Consider the following 19,493-nt stretch of genomic DNA (forward strand, 5'->3'; position numbering starts at 1 on the left):
CCAGGTCTGAATTAGTGGAACATTTATGTTACAGCTAAAGAGTTGCTTCTCCATTCTTGCAAGCAGAGCTGTTTGCTGATGCCCACCCTCCTGGTCCCCACCCTCCAGCTCATTACTTTGTTTTTCTGTACTTTTTATGTGTGTGTGTAATGCATGTGAGTGTTGAATATGCATACAGAACCCAGAGCAGGACATTGGATGCCTGCCTCTGTCATTCTCCACATTATGGCCTTGATACAGTTTCTCACTGAACCAAAAGGCCACTGTGTCAATTAGACTGGCTGGCCTGGGCCTCTTTGACGTCTGCCTATCTCCACTCCCCTAGGGTTACCAGGATACATAGTCATGCTTGGTATTTTACACGGGTCCTGAGAATTCAAGCTCAAGCTCTCATGTGTGCAGAGCAAGCACCCTCACCTACAGTTGGCCTCCCTCTCCACCTTGAGGCCACCACAAGAAGCTGTAGATACTAGTTCCACTACCAACCATCTCAGACCCAGTAGTACCTAAATTTATCCTTCCACAGACAGTCACCCACCTCATGCCTTCATTTCTAGGACTTCCCAAGTATGTCAGCCTAATCTGTTTTGTTTCATGGTTTATTTCATGAGCAAATAGCCAGCTCCGGGGGGAACCTGCCCATTGCCTGCCTCACACTGCTATCAGGCAGGCTGCCTGCAGCCAGGGGACTCTAACTCTAGACTCCCTCATCTCCTTTAAGCTTTTGATTTGGGATTATGTCCAGCCTTTGCTACAATTCATAAACAAATTACACAGAATTTCTCTGATACATTCTATTTCTGCCCTCTGAAGTCCCCCTCCCCTCCTCTCCTCATGTAAGCCACACCTCTTCTCCATCTCAATTTTCAGTAGAGAACTTTGATCACCAACTCTAAGTCACAGTAGACCCTGTCCAACATAATCATAATTTGAATTGTTAGAGTATAATAATAAAACTTTTACAAAAGCTATAGAAATAAATAGAAATAAATATCTGTGACTTTGAATTAGGAAATAGTTTCAATATGATGCCAGCATTCACAAACAACAGAATCAAGATAAAAAGAACTTCATTCAGAAATGTTTGTTGGGGCATGGGGAGAAGGCTTGGTGGCTCCATAAGCATGAGGACCTGAGTTCAAATCTCCAGTGCCCATATAGAAAGCTAGGTGTGGCTGCACATCTGTAACCCCAGTGCTGGGGGTGCACAGGAAAATTGTCTGGGGCTTGCTAATTTAGCTCAGGGTTCAATGAGAGACCCTGCCTCAAGAAATAAGGTAGCATGTGAGTGTAATGGGATGGCCACATGGCCACTGATCTCCCATCACTGATCTCAGTCTTACCTAGTTAGGTCATAATCATGCCTGGCCCAAAGCTGGTAAACAGTACATGTTTGCTTAATGAATAAATTCTTGTGCTTATTTTGCTGAACAGTGCAATATTGAAAGATTTAATAACTATATAAATTAATCAATTAAGTCTATATTACTCACCACCCTAATGATGTATCTTTAATTTACTATGGCTGACTGTGTTGGCTAGTTTTATGTCAACCTGACACAAGCTAGAGTCATCTGAAAGGAGGGAACCTAGATTGAGAAAATGCTTCTATAAGATCCAGCTGTAGGGCATTTTCTTAATTAGTGATTGATGGAGGAGGGCCCAGCCCATGGTGGGTGGTGTCACTCATAGTCTGGTGGTCTGGCTTCTATAAGAGAGCTGGCTGAGTAAGCCAGTAAGCAGCACTCCTCCATGGTCTCTGCATCAGTTCCTGCTTTTATGTTCCTGCCCCACTTGATGAACTATGATCTGGAAGTATAAATGAAGTGTGGTGGTTTGAGTAGGTTTGACCCCCATGAATTCATGTATTAAAATGCTTGGCCATAGGGAGTGGCACTATTAAGAGATGTGGCCTCATTGGAGCAGGTGTGGCCTTGTTGGAGGCAGTATGTCACCACGTAGGTGGGTTTTGAGGCTAAGCTCAGGCTTCCCTCAGTGTGGAAGAGAGCCTCCTCCTGGTTGTCTTTGGATCAAGATGTAGAACTCTCAGTTCCTTCTCCAGCACACACATCTGCCTGGATGCTGCCATGCTTCCTGTCAGGCTGATAATGGACTAAGCCTCTGAAACTGTCAGCCAGCCCCAATGAAATGTTGTCCTTGATAGGAGTTGCCTTGGCCATGGTGCCTCTTCACAGCAATAGAAACCCCAAGACACCAAATAAAGTCCTTTCTTCCTCAACTTGCTTTTGGTCATGGTGTTTCATTGCAGTAACAGGAGCCCTAACTAAGACACTGATAAACATTGCTGGAACAAAGATTCTGGGAACAGAGAATAACAACTTCAGAGATTAGGAATATTATAGTCTCTAAATAGGTGGCCAACATTTCTAGAGAGCATATGGTCAGCATGAAGGTGCTGAAATAGCTAAACCTGGCCACTGGGACCTCCTGTTCCCTTTCCAGTTTACTCCCTGCAGTCAGCCCTGTGCCCTGGTGTTGGCGCAGTATCCCACATGGAGCAGGCTCTCCAGAAAGGTGCATGGTGTGGGTTGTTCCACCTGGCCTAATGGAAGAAGACATCTACTTGGCCAAAGTCCAAAGGGAGGAAATCTATGGACAGAGGCCAAGAACCATGGAGGGGAGGAGGTGGCAGGTCCTGTCATCCTTGTCCTTCTCTTCCACTGAGGGGGAGGCCACACCCCCTCACCCCAGCACCTTGGGAGGACAGCTCAGGCAGTTCCTTAGAGTGCTGGATAAGATATATTCATATTCTCTCTCTCTCTCTCTCTCTCTCTCTCTCTCTCTCTCTCTCTCTCTCCCTCTCTCCCTCCCTCCTCTGTCTCTGTCTCTGTCTCTATGTCTCTCGCTGTGTATGTTCATATGTGGCATACATTTGTGTGGCAATCAGAGGTCAATGTCAGGTGTCCTCCTTGATTGCTCTTAAGATAATCTTGAAATCTGGAGCTGGCCAATGCAGTTATACTGACTGGCTATGGAGCCCAGAATCCTCCTGTCTCTGCCTTTCCAGTGCAGGGATTACAGGCACATGCTGCAGAGCCCAGCTTTTTAAGATACAGAACAAGCACTTATGGACAGAACCAGCCCTCCAGCTCTCTCACTATTTCCTTGAAGAAGTTGCCAAGATCCCCTTTAGAACTGCTGGAATCACCTGTGAGCATTTATCTAAGGTGAGCAACCTCTCTTCTCTGTTAATTCACTTAGCATAGCACTTGGCACCCTACTGCATGACTGCAGCTTCTCTCCCTTTTCAGGGGTACTCTTTCAGAAAATCAAAGCTGACAATAGTGAACTTTAGATATAGAGGTTATAACGAAACCCACATATAACTATAATCCCAGCATTCAGGAGGCTGAGGTAGGAGGAATGTGTAGGTTCAAGGCCAGCCAGAGCAACACAGGAAAACCTTGTCTCAAAAACAAACAAATCCCACAAAACAAAAAGCAAATCCCTAAATTTTTTGTGAGAGCTGGGGATATAGCTGTGTGACAGGATGCTCTTACCTAGCACACATGAAATTCTGGAGAGAGAGAGAGAGAGAGAGAGAGAGAGAGAGAGAGAGAGAGAGAGAGAGAGAGAGAGAGAGAGAGAGGGAGGATGAAGTCATGGAGCAGCAACTGTTTCTTATTCTCTGCAGTGGGTGTGGGCAGGTGACTGTTGGAAGCACACCAACATTCAAAACAGACTACCTGAATGTCAGTGAAACAGGAAAGCTCTGCTGTGGGAGTAAAAGGTGTTTGGAATCATACTGGTTCTGATCCTAAGCCCTATCTACATCTTCAGCTCCAAGGCATGGAGCTGGTCCCTAGGCCTGTCCAGTCATCTGGTTTCCAGACATCCCTGCCTTTGCCCCACTCATTCTTCCCAAGATCAGGGATCTAAGGACTAATTTCCAAGTCAAGTAGACTCCATTATCTCTCACCTGCCTCTGCTTCCTGGTGAGGCATTGCCTAAGCACCGTGGGGACAGCACCTCCTAGCCCCATCTCATCTCATAACCAGATCACCATGATTCCTCCGATGCTCACACAGAAGACCCTGCTCGGCAGGAATCTTGCCATCTCCTTATCCACTGTTGCTGCTAGGAAGAGATGAGAGAAAACCAGTGTGTCTCTGTGAAGACAAGTTCACAGGGAACGTACACAGAATAGACCCATGGCTGCCTGGTTCACTGTGGGCTGACGTAAGTGAGCAATACATGCTTTCTGGATGAAGAAATGGTTAATGGAGGAAGGAAATGTTTATCCAGTCACTTGCTCTGTTCATTGTAGTCTCAGGCACTAATCAATTATCTCTCCAGCCCAAGAAAGGGAGGATGTGTGCTCCCACAAAAAAACACCTGGCCCCTCTACATTTGAACTGCATTCTCCAAGAACCTTTCCTTCTGCCCACTCCTTGTGGCCACACCCTGTGCCTCATCATCAGTTGAAACTGCTCCACCTCTGAAATCTTGAGTTCCACTATCCCACTCTCTCACCACAAACTGCTGCTCCTCCCACCCTCTGCTTGCCTGACCCTGCACCTCCTCTCATTCTGCTTTGCATTCTGTCACCTTCTACTTGTCTCTTCCAGCTGGGACTGAGCCGTGGCTGGCTGACCCACTCTCAGTAGTGGATTCCATGCATCCACCTCCCCTGCTAGTCACTATGCCTTGGTTCAGTAAGGGCCTCTTATTTAGAGCTCTCCTCCTGCATCTTGGCCATGCTGGAATGAACCACACTGCTGTGCCAACTAGCCCCACTACTGACACAGGACCTTTCCCTAGCTGTCTCTGTCCTTTGGCTACTTGGCCATTCATGCATTCAGCAAATACATGCTGCACACTTGCTTTGGGTCAGCACTGAGACTGTGGGAATATAGTTACTGGCAACACAGGCCCTGATCTTGGCACTGACCTCTTAATGGGAGAAGCGGTAAACAGATGCATAATCATAATCAAGGGGCAGAATTAAGGGATGTAGTTCAGGGGTTATCATATACATAAGAAAAAGTTTGAAAGGAACTTACAACAGGAGAGGAGCTCACCATTTCAGAGATTTAGTCTATCACAGTGCAGAAGGCATGGTGGCATGCCTGGGTGATAGTGGGAGTCTGTGGTTTCTTTTTACAATTATTTTTATTTTATTTTTAATGTGTCTGGGTGCTTTGCCTGCATTGATATCTGTGAAGCACATGCATGCAGTGCCCGAGAAGACCAGAAGGAGGTGTTGTATCCACTGCAACTGGAGTCACAAATGGTTGTGGCCAAAATATGGACGTTGGGAAACAAACCTAGTCCTCTGCAAGAGCAACAGACGCTCTTAACCACCCAGCCATCTCTCCAGGCCCCAAGGTTCCTTTCTTGTTGAAGACCAGAAAGCCTAAAGAGCTGACTAGAATCAGGAGCAGGTCCCAGCCAGAACAAGGCAACTTTCAAAGCTCAGGCTGCAGTGGCCTAACCCTGCCAGCCAGTCCACACCCTAGAGGATACAAAACTAATGCCAAAGCTAGAGACTATGGCCAAACCACAAGCTTATCAGGGAGGACATTTCAGATTTGAATATAACAATTTCTAGAACTCCTGACCTTCCCCCCCCCCATTTACTAAATACTGGAATTACAGGCATGAGTCATGAGGCCCCAAGTTTGATCTCATCATGACAACAAAATAGTGGCCTCCTGTGATTGGAGGTTTTTGTTTTTGTTTATTTGTTTGGGTTTTTTTTTTTCAAGACAGGGTTTCTCTGTGTAGCCCTGGCTGTCCTGGAACTTGCTCTGTAGAACACAATAGCCTCAAGCTAAGAGATCCCCCTGCCTCCTGAGTGCTCGGATTAAAGGCTTGTACCACCACCACTTGGCTAGGTTTTTTTTTTTTTTTTTAAAAAAAGCTGGCTTAAGTTTTTATGTGCATGAGTCTTCTGCCTACATGTACATATGCATATTGCAATGTCTGGTGTCCAAGGCAGCCAAAAGAAGGGGCTGGAAATCCTGGAACTGGAGTTAAGAACAATTAGAAGTCTCTGTGTGAGTGCTGAGAACCTAACCTGGGTCCTCTACTAGAGCAGCAAGTGCTCTTAACCACTAAATCATCTCTCCTCTCTAGACCTGTTTTGAGACTGGGTCTCAGGTAGACCAGACTGGCCTTTAAAGTGTTAACACAGAAGATGATGACCTTGAATTCCTGTTCCTCTTGCCTCAGTTTCCTAAGTGCTGCTATTATAGATGTCAGCTGTCATGTCAGGCCAAAGCCCTGGACTTGATCCCTAGCACTGCAACAAACAACAGAACAATGGCTTCCTGGAATTAAGAATGTTTAATTTAATGTTATTACTATTGCATTTATGTGATTTGTGCATTGTGTGTGTGTGTGTGTGTGTGTGTGTGTGTGTGTGTGTGTGTGGTGGGGTATACATGCCATTGTCATGTAGAAGTTAGAGGGCAAATCTGTGCAGTCAGTTCTCCAGGGGGTTGGTTCTGGCAGCAATACCTTTACCACTGAGCCTGCTCACTGGCCCAGAATGTTTTTATTTTAAACAACCAGATATTTATGTACATTGTTTGGTTCCTACTTTCCTGATGTAGCCGACATCCACGTTTTTATTGGTCATAAAAATACTATCGTATATTTTATTAGATTACTTTATCTTTATTGAGTACTAGGAGTTTCTGTTTGGTTTTGATTAGAAATTATATTTGTTTCCTTTATAGTTGGAGATTGAGCCCAAGATCTTATATACTAGGTAAGTAAGTGTTCTACCACAATTACAGCCATTTTAATTTTATATTTTTCAGTATTGAGGCAGTATCTCCCTAAGTTACCTAAGATGGCCTTGAACTTGTGGTATATATCAGACTGGCCTCTGGGTTGTTGGGGTTATTTATAGAGGGGGTGTCTATGTGGTCAAGGCTGGCTTTTGTTTTTAATTTAAAATTTATGTTTTTATTTATTTTCCCTACAGAAAGCACTCCCACAAACACCTTGAGACAGGATTTCTATGTGTAACCCTGGCTGTTCCAGAACTCACTCTGTAGACCAGGCCAGCCTCAAACTCGGAAATCTGCTTGACTCTGATTCCTGAGTGCTGGGATTAAAGGTATGTACTACCATACCCAGCTAATTTTTTTTAAATTTCTGTATGCTGTGTGCCTGTGTAGGAGAAATGTGTGCCTAAGTTGCCCTTTGAGGCCAGAAGAGGACATCAGATCCCCTGGAGCTGGAGTTCCGGTTGTGAACTGTCATATGAAGTTGCTAGGAACAGTAGGGCAGCAGCATTGTCTCTCCAGCCTTGCCTGGTGACCTAAGTTAGCCATGGACTCAGAATCTTCTTTCTTTAGCCTCCCGTGGGCTGGGATTACATGGGTATACTCTCATGCCCCTTCACAGATCCCAAACACTAGTCTGTTAGATGTGTCTTGATATATCTTATTTTCTTAAACGAGTCTTTTAATTATCACCGGCTACCACCTCTTGATACAGCAATAGTGATGGGAAGTGCTAAGACATGTGTAGTAGGCCTGGTTATCATCTCTGCTTGACTAAATCATTCACAAAAGGGGTTGTGTTCCTAAACAAGTGTATTCTGTCTTTTAAATTCTTTTTTTTCTTTTTTCTTTTTTTTGGAGCTGGGGACCGAACTCAAGGCCTTGCGCTTGCTAGGCGAGCGCTCTACGGCTGAGCTAAATCCCCAACCCCATATTCTGTCTTTTGTCATAGTCTGTTCACTATGGTTAGTCTTGTTAAGTTAAACATTCACAGTACTGTGGTCCAGTTACTCAGACCTGACCACCACAGTTAAATGGAGACCATGTACCAGTGTTGTGCACATTACACAGTTAAATTGCCAACCGATGTTTACATTAATTGAAAGCTCACCCTGGGAGCAAGGAGGACTATTGTTGTCTCCATCAAAATTCCATGTCCTGGGTCAGGCTGACCACCTGACTCTGAAAGGGTGTAGAAGAAAAGGAAAACAAGCACCTAAGAGAATTTAAAACATTTTATCAGGCTGGAGAGAGGATTCAGCCATTAAGAGTACAAACTGCTCTTGCAGAGGACCTGGGATTGGTCCAAGCACACACATTGGGCAGCTTACAACTGCCTGTAACTCCAGTTCTGCAAGACCCAACCCCTCTAGCCTTCACTAACACTCACATGCACATACCTAAATACAGGCACACCATAACTAAAAAATAATAAAACAGTTTAAGGAATTTGTGAGTGGAGAATAGCTACAAGGTAAGGTATTTCCAACAGATGTTACTGTTATCTCATCTACAGAGGGAAAAGGGGCCCAGAGCTCATCCATGGTGAGTTCAGTGGAAAACTCCAGCTGACTCCCTGACCCTTCTTAGCTGACTTCTGTTGGAGATGTTTATAAGCTCACAAACATGGTGGGGCTCCTCTGACAATGTGATGTATTACTCTCCCAACTGGGCCACTCCAGTCATGTCTGCCAAGTGTTTTTAACACCCAATTTGATGTTTTCTTGTTTATCTGCTGCTTCTGTCTGCTTACTTGATATTTGTTTTAATTTTGCTCACTTTATATTTAATAAACTCACTCATTCAAAACCCAAAGTATGGCAATTATAGGTCATCTCCTGGGCTGTGCAGAACAGGCAGTGAGCCTCTGTGGTCAGGCTCTCCAAGTTTTCAGGGAATAAATTCAAACATGGTCACAATGTCAGGCATCAATTTCATCATAAAGATGGGTCAGGACTGGGAAAAGCACATGCATAGTAGTCTTGTGGCTAGACTGTAGACCTCAGATGCAATTAGCTAGCTTACACTTGTTCTCAGTGGATATTTGACACTCTTTAGCCAAAGGATCCTGTTAAATACATATTAAAGCATTTATAAAAGGAAATGGGGAGACAGATATGTGGGGTCAGAGGATACTTTGTTGGGCTCAGTTTATTCTTCCTACCTGGGGATCAAACTTAGGGTTGCTAGGCTTAGCAGCAAGCACCTTTACCCTGTGAGCTACTTCTCTGGCCCTTTCTCAAAGGATTCTACAATTAAACAGCTCGAGCCTGGTGTGGCGTGGCCCACACTTTTAATCCCAGTATTCAGGAATCTGAGGCAGGTGGATGTCTGTCCAAGGCCAGCCTGGTCTGAGTGGCAGACTCTGAAGTCACTGACTTGCAGCATTTAACTTTCACAAGAGCCAGCTGCAGTAAGCACAGTTACAAGCCTCATTTCCTCAAAGGAGGAACCAGAGACAGGGGATTAATTCTCACTATGCAGCAGCGCATTAGAGCCAGCAGTGAAGCCCAGTAGTCTAGCTCAGAAGTCTGTGTTCCACAGCCCCTCATCAAAGTTCACCGCCCACAGGGGGTGAGGGGGGACGAGGAGGGCTGGGTACCTTGTCAGACAAGATGCTGCAAGCACTGGAGCAGCCACTCTCTGAATCCAGCTACTCCCTCAGTGGCTGTCTGCTATGTGAAGTGGGTCAGTCCCTTGGGGGTGAGTGTGTGGAGACTTTGCTCAAGTTGAAGCAAAGCCTGTGTTCTCTTGTGTGCAGCTGCTGACTCTCAATTGCCCTGTTCTTGTTGGAGAGACAAGTGGATGTGGTTGAATAAAAACCATCTTTGTGGAGCTGTGTGGTATGAACACAGGCTAAAGCGTATCAAACACTGAAGGACTTTGGGTCAGGATGACTTTTCCCCTTTCTTTTCATGTGTGTGCTGGGATCACACCCATAGCCTTGAGCTTGCAGGCAAATACTATACCACTGAACTAAATTCCCAGCAAAGTGTGCTTCTGTATGTATCTCTTCCCTTGGATTTGTATGTTGAAATCCTGTGCCTCAAGAGGATGGCATTAGAAGAAGGGATCTTGTGGGGGCCGGTGTATATGTGACCAGTCAGCCTTCTGCAGCTGTGACTAAACACCTAAGAAAACAACTTAAAAAGAGGACAGGTTTGCACTGGTTCTTATTCTTAGAGGTGTCGGTCCCACGGCTGCAAGGCTCCATTGGCTTCAGGGCTGTGGTGAGAAAGAACACCGTGGTGGCAAGAACATGTAGCCCAGGACAGGTATGTGCCTCAAGATGTCAGGAAGAGTGAGATAGAAAAAGGTAGAAAGGGGTTGGGGATTTAGCTCAGTGGTAGAGCGAGCGCTTGCCTAGCAAGCACAAAGCCCTAGGTTTGGTCCCCAGCTCTGAAAAAAAAAAAAAAAAGAAAGAAAAAAAAAAGAAAAAGGTAGAAAAAGGTAGATAAAGAGGAAGAGGGAGAAGTTTTCATAGACATGTCCCCAGTGACCTACTCCTCCAAGCTGCCTTTAACTTAAAATTTAAAAAAATCCTTTACATTATTTCTTTTTTTTTTTTTTTTTTTTGGTTCTTTTTTTTGGAGCTGGGGACCGAACCCAGGGCCTTGCGCTTCCTAGGCAAGCGCTCTACCACTGAGCTAAATCCCCAACCCCACATTATTTCTTTTGTGTGGGGGTGGGTGCACATGTGTCTGGAGGCCACAGAACAGCTTGCCACAATTATCTCTCTTCTTTACTACATGGGTCCTGGGATTAATCTTAGATCACCAGGCTGGGTGCAAGGGCTATTACCTGTTGAGCCCAGGTCCCAACTCTTTTTTTTTTTTTTTTTAAATTCATTTATTATATATAGGTACACTGTAGCTCTCTTCAGATACACCAGAAGAGGGCATCGGATCTCATTACAGATGGTTGTGAGCCACCATGTGGTTGCTGGGAATTGAACTCAGGACCTCTGGAAGAGCAGTGGGTGCTCTTAACTGCTGAGCCATCTCTCCAGCCCCAGGCCCCTAACTCTTAAGAGCATATTCAGCTATCTATCGATCAAGTTGGAGCTGTTATAATCCAATCACTTCTCAATATCACCATCAGCTGGGGATCAGTGTTCAACACATGAAGAATTTTAGGGAGTATGACAGTTTATAAACAAACCATAGTGAGGGATGATAGGGTTGAGGGCAGGGTTCTTATGAATGTGATTTATGGGTTTGTTGTTTTGTTTTCTAAGACAGTGTTTCACTATGTAGCCCTGGCTGTCCTAAAACTCACTCTGTAGACCAGGCTGGCCTCAAACTCATAGAGATCCGAATGCCTCTGCCTCCGGAATCCTGGGATTAAAGACATGTGTCACCACTGCCAGGCTGTGACTTGAGTTCTTATAAAGTAGGTTTTAGGAAGCTCCTTGTCTTTTCTACCATGTGTCTTTCTTAGCAGTAAGAAAATGCCCATGAAGGAAGTCAGTTGGACTAGAGTCTGAGGGTACCCTGATTTTGGACTTACTTGCCTTCAGGATTGTGAGAAATTTCTGTTGTTTATAAGCTCCCCAGTCTGAGGTGTTTTGTTATTGCATTCAGAGTGACCAATTATTTCATCTTATCAACAAATATTTACTGAAAGGGTCCTATATACCTGTATTGGCTCAGGCAGGAGCCATGAAGATGTCACTGACTGAGGATGAGGGAGGTGGCCAGAGATGCTAACATAGGTTTCCTTCAAAGTATCCAATAATCCAAGGATGCTGAGGTGCCATGGTAGTGGATTGTTGAGGCTTGGCGACATATAGAGGATCTAATACATTATCTAATATTTAGTGACAAATACCTAAAAATAGACCCATCCTAAGATGAATAAAGACTTGTGGGTTCTCTAAAGAGTTGGGTTTTTGGAGTTGGGAGAAATGGCTTAACGGTTCAGAGCACTTATTGCTCTTCCAGAAGACTCGACTTTGGGCCCTAGCACCCTCACAAACACCTGCGACTTCAGTTCCATGGGATTCGACGTCTTTGGGTATAGGTACCTGCACTCCTGTGCAAATACATACATACACAAAATTTAAAATAAAAAAACAAATGAATTTCATTAACTACGATGGACTGCTATCTTAAGGGAATTATAGTCCCTATAGAAAAAAAGCCAAGTTTAGAAACAAAACACAGCATTACATTTGGCTCAATACTATCAAAGCTGCAGGGTATGTTAAATAATCACACATTTTGCTCACGTAAACCTTGAATCTGCTGTTAATGGCATTTATACAGCACAGGAAAATAAGCAAAATATTTAACAGGTGAGTCTTGATAAACCAGTAGAACTTGGGTATAAGGGTATGGGAGGTGTTCTGAAGTCTAACTCAGCAAAGCTTCAGATACAGAATGACACCAAGTGCTCAAACATCTAGGGGCTGCAGGAAACAGAACTGAACTGAAGCAAAATGGCCTAGAACCTTTAACTGCAACATTAGAAATAGAACACATCAATAAACTGCCCAATACTCTTGCTTCAAAATTCTTTTTAAAATATTTATGTATTTACTTATCTGTCTATGGACATGAATATGTCACTGAGGACATACGGAGGCCAGAGAATGATTGGCAGAAGCCTGTTCTCTACTTCTGTCACGTGGGTTCCAAGGACTCAGGCCATCAGGCATGGTGGCAAGCACCTTTACCTACTGAGCCATCTGCCCAGGGTGGCCTTGAATTCACTATATAGGTATTACTTTCAATGCCTCATCCTTTTGCCTTCTCCTCTGAAGTGCTGAGACTGGATGCACACACCACCATGCCCAGCCTTTTTTCTTCCTTTTTAAATACAACAGAGATGCCAAGGTTTAGATCATCAATATGGGAACCAGAGGCAGGAATGGGCTATTCTACAGATTTAGCCAAGGTGGCTATGAAGCCAGCATTGAATTTAAAAAAAAAAAAACAAAAAACAACAACAACAAAAAAAGCATGGTGGGACACTGAATTAAGGAATCTGGTTATGGATGAAGGAAGGCTGGCAACTGTGGTGACACAACTAGGGTCTGGAGGTCAGAGAATATTCTAGTTTTGAAGATGTGAAATGACTTTTGGTTGAGTTATTACATGGTAAGTTTTGGGATTCCAACCTTTATACATTTATTTATTTTGTTGAGACTGTAACCCAGGCTGGCCTTGGTAATTCTACAGTCTCGGCCTTTCAGATACTTGAATTTTAGATGGGGATTACTATGCCTAGCTTTAGAATCGGCAATTCTCCAGTCTAATTTGGAAGAACACAAGTGTAAGAGGGTACTCTGTCTCAATCACCTAAGTAAAAAATTCTTGAGCACATCTGCGGGTGCTCCCAGAGGAAAGATCAGTTGTCCCAGAAAGGAGTTGAAGCAGCTGTTTTAACTTCAAGAGACTGACAGGGTCTTGCAACTGAAGCACGAGGTGGTCTGAGTGGAGTCTACATGGCTCCATCTTAAGAACTGGGAGTCCAGAGCATGTGCCAACACTACTTGGATGGAAAGCTGCACAGAAAAGTCCTGTAGCTGATCCGCTTTGCTCAGAAAGGTCTCCACCGAGAGTACAATCCTTCCTAAAGCCAATAGAAACTAATGAGCCACAGCCCAAGGGCAAATTTAGATAAAAGTACCCGACTGTTGCTGAGCGGAGGACTAGAGGGGGCCTCGAGTATGATAGCTTAAGTGCCTACCAAAGATTCTCGAGCCAGGATTTGGTAGTGGTTTCACATGACTTTAGAGAAAACATTACTTAACCATTCTCTCCTTCCCAGATTCGTCTTTTCATAATGTGTTTGGAAGAGGCTAGAAAGACAGGAGAAGGTCCTCTCTAGCAGACAGCCTCTGCTGTTATAAAGTCACCCAAAGTCCTCAGATGTGGTCAACAGAGGCAGCCTGTACTGAAAGAGCAGTACAATTTACGAACTTCCTAAAAACCGTAAGAGGCTATAACTGTTACATTCTAGTCTCGAACGATATCAGGTTCAAACTCACTTCCCCATCTCATGCTTTCTCGTACGATTTTTCTTTTCATTTTCGCTTTTTCCAACCCCAGAGCAACTGCACATCTCTCTGGACTCGCTCTGCTCGTCTCTAGTGTTTCCGCCCTCGGGCGTCCAAGTGGGCGTGCACTTCCGGAGTCAGGAAGTGCGTCATCAACTCGCGCTAGTTCCTGCACGTTGTGCCGGTTCGCTTAGGATTTGGATTCAGGCGTATTCTGCTGGGCCGGCGTTCTGTGACTGCGTGCCGGACTCCGGCTTCTCTGCGCCGCGATGCAGGTCTCCAGCCTCAACGAAGTGAAGATTTACAGCCTCAGCTGCGGCAAGTCTCTCCCTGAGGTGAGTCCTCATCCTCTCGCCGCCGCTACTCCTCTCTTTGCCCTCTTTATATATCTATAATTTATTATTGGCTGACTGTGCTGGCTGGTTTTATGTCAACTTGACACAAGCTAGAGTTAACTGAAAGGAGGGAACCTCAATTGAGATAATGCCCCCATGAGATCTAGCTGTAGGACATTTCCTTAATTAGTGTTTGATGGGGAAGGGCTTGGCCGAGCGGGCCAGTAAACAGTATTGCTCCATGGCCTTTGCATCAGCTCCTGCCCCCGGGTTCCTGCCTTGTTTGAGTTTCTGCCTTGAGCTCCCTCAGTGACGGACCGTGATGTAGAAATGTGACTGATATAAATTCTTTCCTCCCCAAGATGTGACAGCATAGAAACCCTAAGACAACACCTTTGTTTTGCCTGTAATAGATTCATGTAAGATCATGCTGACTGTCTAGAAACTACTCTACATCCTTTAATTGAAACATTATTGCCTGAAATACAGTCAGAGCAATACAGTCACAGACTGTAAGGCACTCACTTACTGCAGAGAGAAGGAAAATTATGGCCCACCCCTAGGCTCTTCAAAATATCATGTTCCAAATGCAGGCTGCCTCAGTGTATACTTAGGGTCTGGAGACCGCATATCTAGAGACTTCAAAAGATTATTTTGCTAGTAACAATAGTACATTGGCTTTTCCCTTTTAGAAAATTTTTTCCCATGGGGGGGTGTTTAACCTCAAATTTATTGACATTTTAAGCTGACAGTTCCTTGCTGCTGGTGTTGTTTTATATAATGTTTGCCAGCATCCCTGGTCCACACCTAACCAATTGGGATGACAGACTAAAACTTAAAAGTTGCCATAAGCCCTCTGGGAAGCAAAATTGTCCCAGTAGAGACCTGTCCACTCAGTGTCACTGTAACTGACAAGTGCTTTTTCATTGCTGTTCATTCTACTGTTGCCTGTAGAACAAAATTGGCTCTCAGTGAATGTGTTATTAAAAACCACTTCTTATCCAAGGTCAGCTGTTAGGCCAGTCCTATGTCTGTTCCTACTCTTTGTGAGAAATATATTTGTCTGGCAAAGAGACACATTTATAATCCCATTGCTTGGAAAGCTGAGGCAGGAGGATTGCGAGCTTGTGTTCATCCTGGGCTACAGAGCTACGTAGTGTGACTCTGTCTCAACACACGAACATGCACACACATTGGGGGCACTCACTCCATATAGAAATTAATTAAAACCCATCATTTCGAGAATTTGCATTCTCTTAGCTTAGATGGATTAGTTTTATGCTTTTTAAATTTTTTTAAAGAGTTATTTATTTTTTATGTATATGAGTAGTACGCTGTAATTATCTTCAGACATACCAGAAGAGGTCATCGGATCCCATTACAGATGGTTGTGAGCCATCATGTGGTTGCTGGGAATTGAACTCAGGACCTTTAGAAGAGCAGTGAGTGCTCTTAATCTCTCCAGCCCAGTTTTACACTTTTAATGCTTTGTAAAACAGATGTTTTAAAAAATTGTTTAGTATATGTAAATATATTTTCTTTTCAAAAAATCCAGAATATGAGGGCTGAAGAGACGGCTCAGCGCTTATAGCACTGACTGCTCTTCCAGAGGTTCTGAGTTCAATTCCCAGCAACCACATAGTGGCTCACAACCATCTGTAATGGGATCTGATGTCTTCTTCTAGTGTGTCTGAAGACAGCAACAATGTACTCACATGTATAAAACAAATATGTCTGTTTTAAAAAGCTGGAAAGATGGCTCAGTGATTAAGAGGACTTTCTGTTCTTCCAGAGGTCCTGAGTTCAATTCCCAGCAACCACATGGTGGCTCACAACCGTCTGCACTGGGATCTGATTCCCTCTTCTGGTGTGCAGGCATACATGCAGACAGAGCACTTATATACATAAAAAAATTAAAAGTTCAGAATATGTGTTATCATGGAGTTAAGAGTATAGAATACTCCCACTTCCCATTTTATTCCTGTAAGCTTACATTTTCTAAAGTGAACATTATTTTGCAAATAAAAGATAATTTAGGTGTGTTTTAAAGCATGCCATCTGTTTTCTTGTAGTGGCTTTCCGACAGGAAGAAGAGGGCACTGCAGAAGAAGGATGTCGGTGAGTATGCAGGGTGCTCCAGCTTGTCAGCTTCCTGTGGGGACAGTATCCTCAGCTCTCTGGCTCTCAAGTGTGGGAAATAAGCCTTCTCTCTCCGACATTGTTGGTTCCTGTCCCCCTGGTGGTATGGAGTCTCCCTTTCAAGTTAACGAGGTAGCCTCTCCTTCTTTCAAGGATGGCAGCAAGGCTCCTGGGTCAGAGGAGACTTTAGTGTTCATGACATGGCACCATGGCAGGAATATTAGCATGTTTATCTCAGTTGCCCCTTGGGACCCTCAGGAGGGCTTTAGCATGGCTCGGATGAGGCCTGTACGCAGTGGGTGTACGTTTCAGGGAAGAGCCCAGAGGTGGGAAGCCCACTGCTCAGATGAAAGTGGTCAGACTCTTGCAGGACTGCCACATTCAACAAGATGGCCCAAGGAAGACCTTCTTTCAAAACAATTCCAGAAGTGCTTTGCTCCTAGTGTGTTAGTAGAATCTCTTTTGCAATAGAGAGACAGTAAACGCTTTCTTTATAAACAGAAGAACTTTGTGTGCAGAATGTCTGGATGTAAACAATGAGGTCCGTCTGTAACTCACCTGGCTTTGATAGGTTTATTCCCATTGAATGCTTTCCAGTTCAGGTTGCCGATCGTGAAACGAGGCTTACCTTCCTGTAGATTTCAGATTTTAGCCAAGTCTCTAAAAACGGAGCACTAGGAGGGTTTCGACTGTGAGATTGAGATCTTTTGGCAAGCTTCTTGGAAAAATGGGCTCTATGTAGTTCTGAGTCAGGTAGAAAGTGAGATTTTTAACTCAGGAGGAAACACATGCTCAGAACCTACAGACTGGGTTTTTATCTGCCCCCCTTCCAGGGCGCTCATGTGTAACAAAATGGAGTCAGGTTATTTATGGGAAGAAACTGTTTTCTGGCCTGCTCAGGACTAATATGTCTAGCAATTCAAGTGGTTCAGTATTTGAATTTTTTGTTCTTTGTGGTGCTGAGGATTGAACCCAGGACCTTGCATGTGCTAAGCATGCTGTCTAGCACTGAGCCACACCTACAGGCCTTCCTCTGATCTTAATGTTTGGGTTTTATACACAAGGCATAAATATGTCATAGAAAAGTCGTGTTCACAGTAGTGACCAGTCAGAAGAATTATTACCTTTTTTTTTTTTTGAGAGTAGCTGTTAGTGTTGTGGTGCACAGAGGCTGCACTAGGTCTTCCTCTAGACTGGGTACTCTTGGCCACAGAGAGGCAGAGCTTACAGGCAAACATCAACTCTATGCTAATCTCCTAGATGAGCCTGAGATTTTGGAGGCGTATGCCTAGAACTGTTTAGGTGAAAATACTGATTTTTGTTGCAGAAGTGACTAATGATAGGTTAGTGTTCCTCCTTGACCCAGATCTTTAAACTCTTTCTGATTATTATTGTGAGCTTTTTCTTTTCAGTTAAAGAAGATGTTCCTTTCTAAAAAGTGAGGGAAAGAAAAGTCAGTTTTCCATTACAGTAGCAGAGTACCTGAGATAACTCAAAAGGAGGAACGTTTTGTTTTGCCTCATGGTTTTGGAGGTTTTGTCTGTGTACAACTGGGTTTGGGGCCCGTGGTGAGGCAGCACATGCTGGTGGGAGCTCATAGTGGAAGGGGCTGTTCGCTGTTTAGCATCTAGGAAGCAAAAGGAGACGGAGCAAATGTATATCCTCTAGTCTCCTTTGAGGGCCTGACTCCAGTGGATAAGACCTCACTACCCCTCCCCTAGAAGTTATATACCTCTCAATTAAAATATGAGCCCAGGAACCAGACCTTTGGACACTTGGGTCCCTGGGGGAATTCAGATCCACTGTTAACTGGTAGGAGCTAAGAAGAAAGCTGTGTTGGGGTCGTTCTCAGGGCTGGAAGCCATTGGGTTGTATACTGTTGCCTGCAGTAGCTGTTTTGTCCTGCATGCTCTGTCCTCCCCTGATGCCCACGTTGAACTAGTTTCCATCCCACCCCCTTTTCTGTTTGTAGATGTTCGTAGGAGAATTGAACTTATCCAGGACTTTGAAATGCCTACTGTGTGTACTACTATCAAGGTGTCGAAAGATGGACAGTATATTTTAGCAACTGGTAAGCATCTTTGGAGTTACAATTCGCGTGTGTTCTATAACAGGAAGTGCTCTGGTAGGAAAAGTTCACCCCCTTGTTTACCTCAGTGTAAACATTTTCAGACATACAGAAATACTCAGAAGAATTAAATGAGCAACCATTTAATTTGACCTAAATTCCCCACTGAATAGTTTACTGTGTTTATCGATTATTTTTTTTTTTTAAATGAATTATCAGAGTAAGTCACAGATAACAGCTCTTCTAGGTCCAGAAATACTGAATGATGGGTCCAGTGCTCTAGTGGGTAGATCAAGTGGGAGGGTTTTGTTATGGTTTGTTTTAAACAGATTCACACTATGCAGCTCTGGCTGTCCTAGAACTGGCTGTGTAGACCAGGCTGGCCTAAAACTCAGAGAGTTCCACTTTCCTCTGCATCCCAAGTGCTGAGATTAAAAATGTATCACCATGCCTAGCAAGAGCGGTTTAATATTAAATTACACTTTTTTTTGTTTTGTGAAATCATTCTCTACACTTGACAAGATTAATTGCTTTCTTACTTAGAATCCTTAGGTTTTACTTTTTTGTTGTTGTTGTTTTGTTTTTTCGAGGCAGGGATTTTCTGTGTAGCTCTGACTGTCCTGGAACCTGGTCTATAGACCAGACTAGCCTCAAACTCAGTGATTTACATACGAGCCTCTGCCTCCCAAGTGCTGGGATTAAAGGCATGTGCCACCACTGCCAGTTAGGTTTTACTTTTACCTTAAAAAGACTTTATCTGTTAATATTGATGGTCTCAGAACTGAAGTTTTGATTGTAACTGCTTTTCATTTAAATATCTCTGTACAGCTAGTGGTGGCTCTAGGACTGTGGTTGGGTGCAGGGTCCTCTGTTTACCTCCACTCTGGCCCTTTCCTTGAACTTATAGAGGTGGATTTAGGGAGCCTCCTGCTGTCTGCTTAGGGCAGTAGAGCTGGTCCCTTCATTTCTGGCTTCTGCCACTGCCTCCATGTTTGTCACTGCTCTGGGACTTGTGACTAAAAACAAGATGGATAAAATTTATCCCTGGAGATAATTTTAGTCAAGATTGGGAAATTGACTACCTTCGGGAATCAGACCAGGGCATGTACAAACTGTGGTCTGTCACAGAGCAAAGCAGCCTCTTGGTTACTTTTGGAAGCATTCAGTTTAGAGTCAGGCCAGATTCACAC

At 44.1% G+C, this 19,493-nt stretch overlaps 2 protein-coding genes and 1 long non-coding RNA gene across 22 annotated transcripts in view; 2 read left to right on the forward strand and 1 right to left on the reverse strand.

Moving 5' to 3' along the window:
* Atp6v1c2 (ATPase H+ transporting V1 subunit C2) overlaps positions 1 to 13,856 on the reverse strand; it is a 63,551-nt gene extending 49,695 nt beyond the window's left edge. For all 19 annotated transcript variants that reach the window (XM_087554026.1, XM_087554015.1, XM_087554011.1 and 16 more), the window contains exon 1: positions 13,753 to 13,856. The gene's annotated coding sequence lies outside the window, so the exon portion shown is untranslated. The remainder of the gene's footprint in view (positions 1 to 13,752) is intronic.
* On the forward strand, positions 2,739 to 8,570 carry LOC148005155 (uncharacterized). Its single transcript, XR_015622933.1, has 3 exons — positions 2,739 to 3,188; positions 6,705 to 6,736; positions 6,956 to 8,570. It is a non-coding gene; the product is annotated as an uncharacterized LOC148005155 (long non-coding RNA).
* Positions 13,857 to 13,936: 80 nt separating the features above from the next.
* Positions 13,937 to 19,493, forward strand: part of Nol10 (nucleolar protein 10) — an 81,078-nt gene continuing 75,521 nt past the window's right edge. Inside the window, exons 1-3 of one of the 2 annotated variants that reach the window (XR_015621863.1) lie at positions 13,937 to 14,096; positions 16,169 to 16,214; positions 18,208 to 18,306. Coding sequence is in view for 1 of the 2 variants with exons in the window: in NM_001014076.1 (NP_001014098.1) it covers positions 14,031 to 14,096; positions 16,169 to 16,214; positions 18,208 to 18,306 (211 nt within the window). In the remaining variant the exon portion in view is untranslated. 2 annotated transcript variants of the gene reach the window in all.

The sequence above is a fragment of the Rattus norvegicus genome, chromosome 6 (genome assembly GCF_021556685.1).
Source record: "Rattus norvegicus strain SHRSP/BbbUtx chromosome 6, alternate assembly SHRSP_T2T, whole genome shotgun sequence".
In the NCBI taxonomy this organism is placed as follows: domain Eukaryota; kingdom Metazoa; phylum Chordata; class Mammalia; order Rodentia; family Muridae; genus Rattus; species Rattus norvegicus.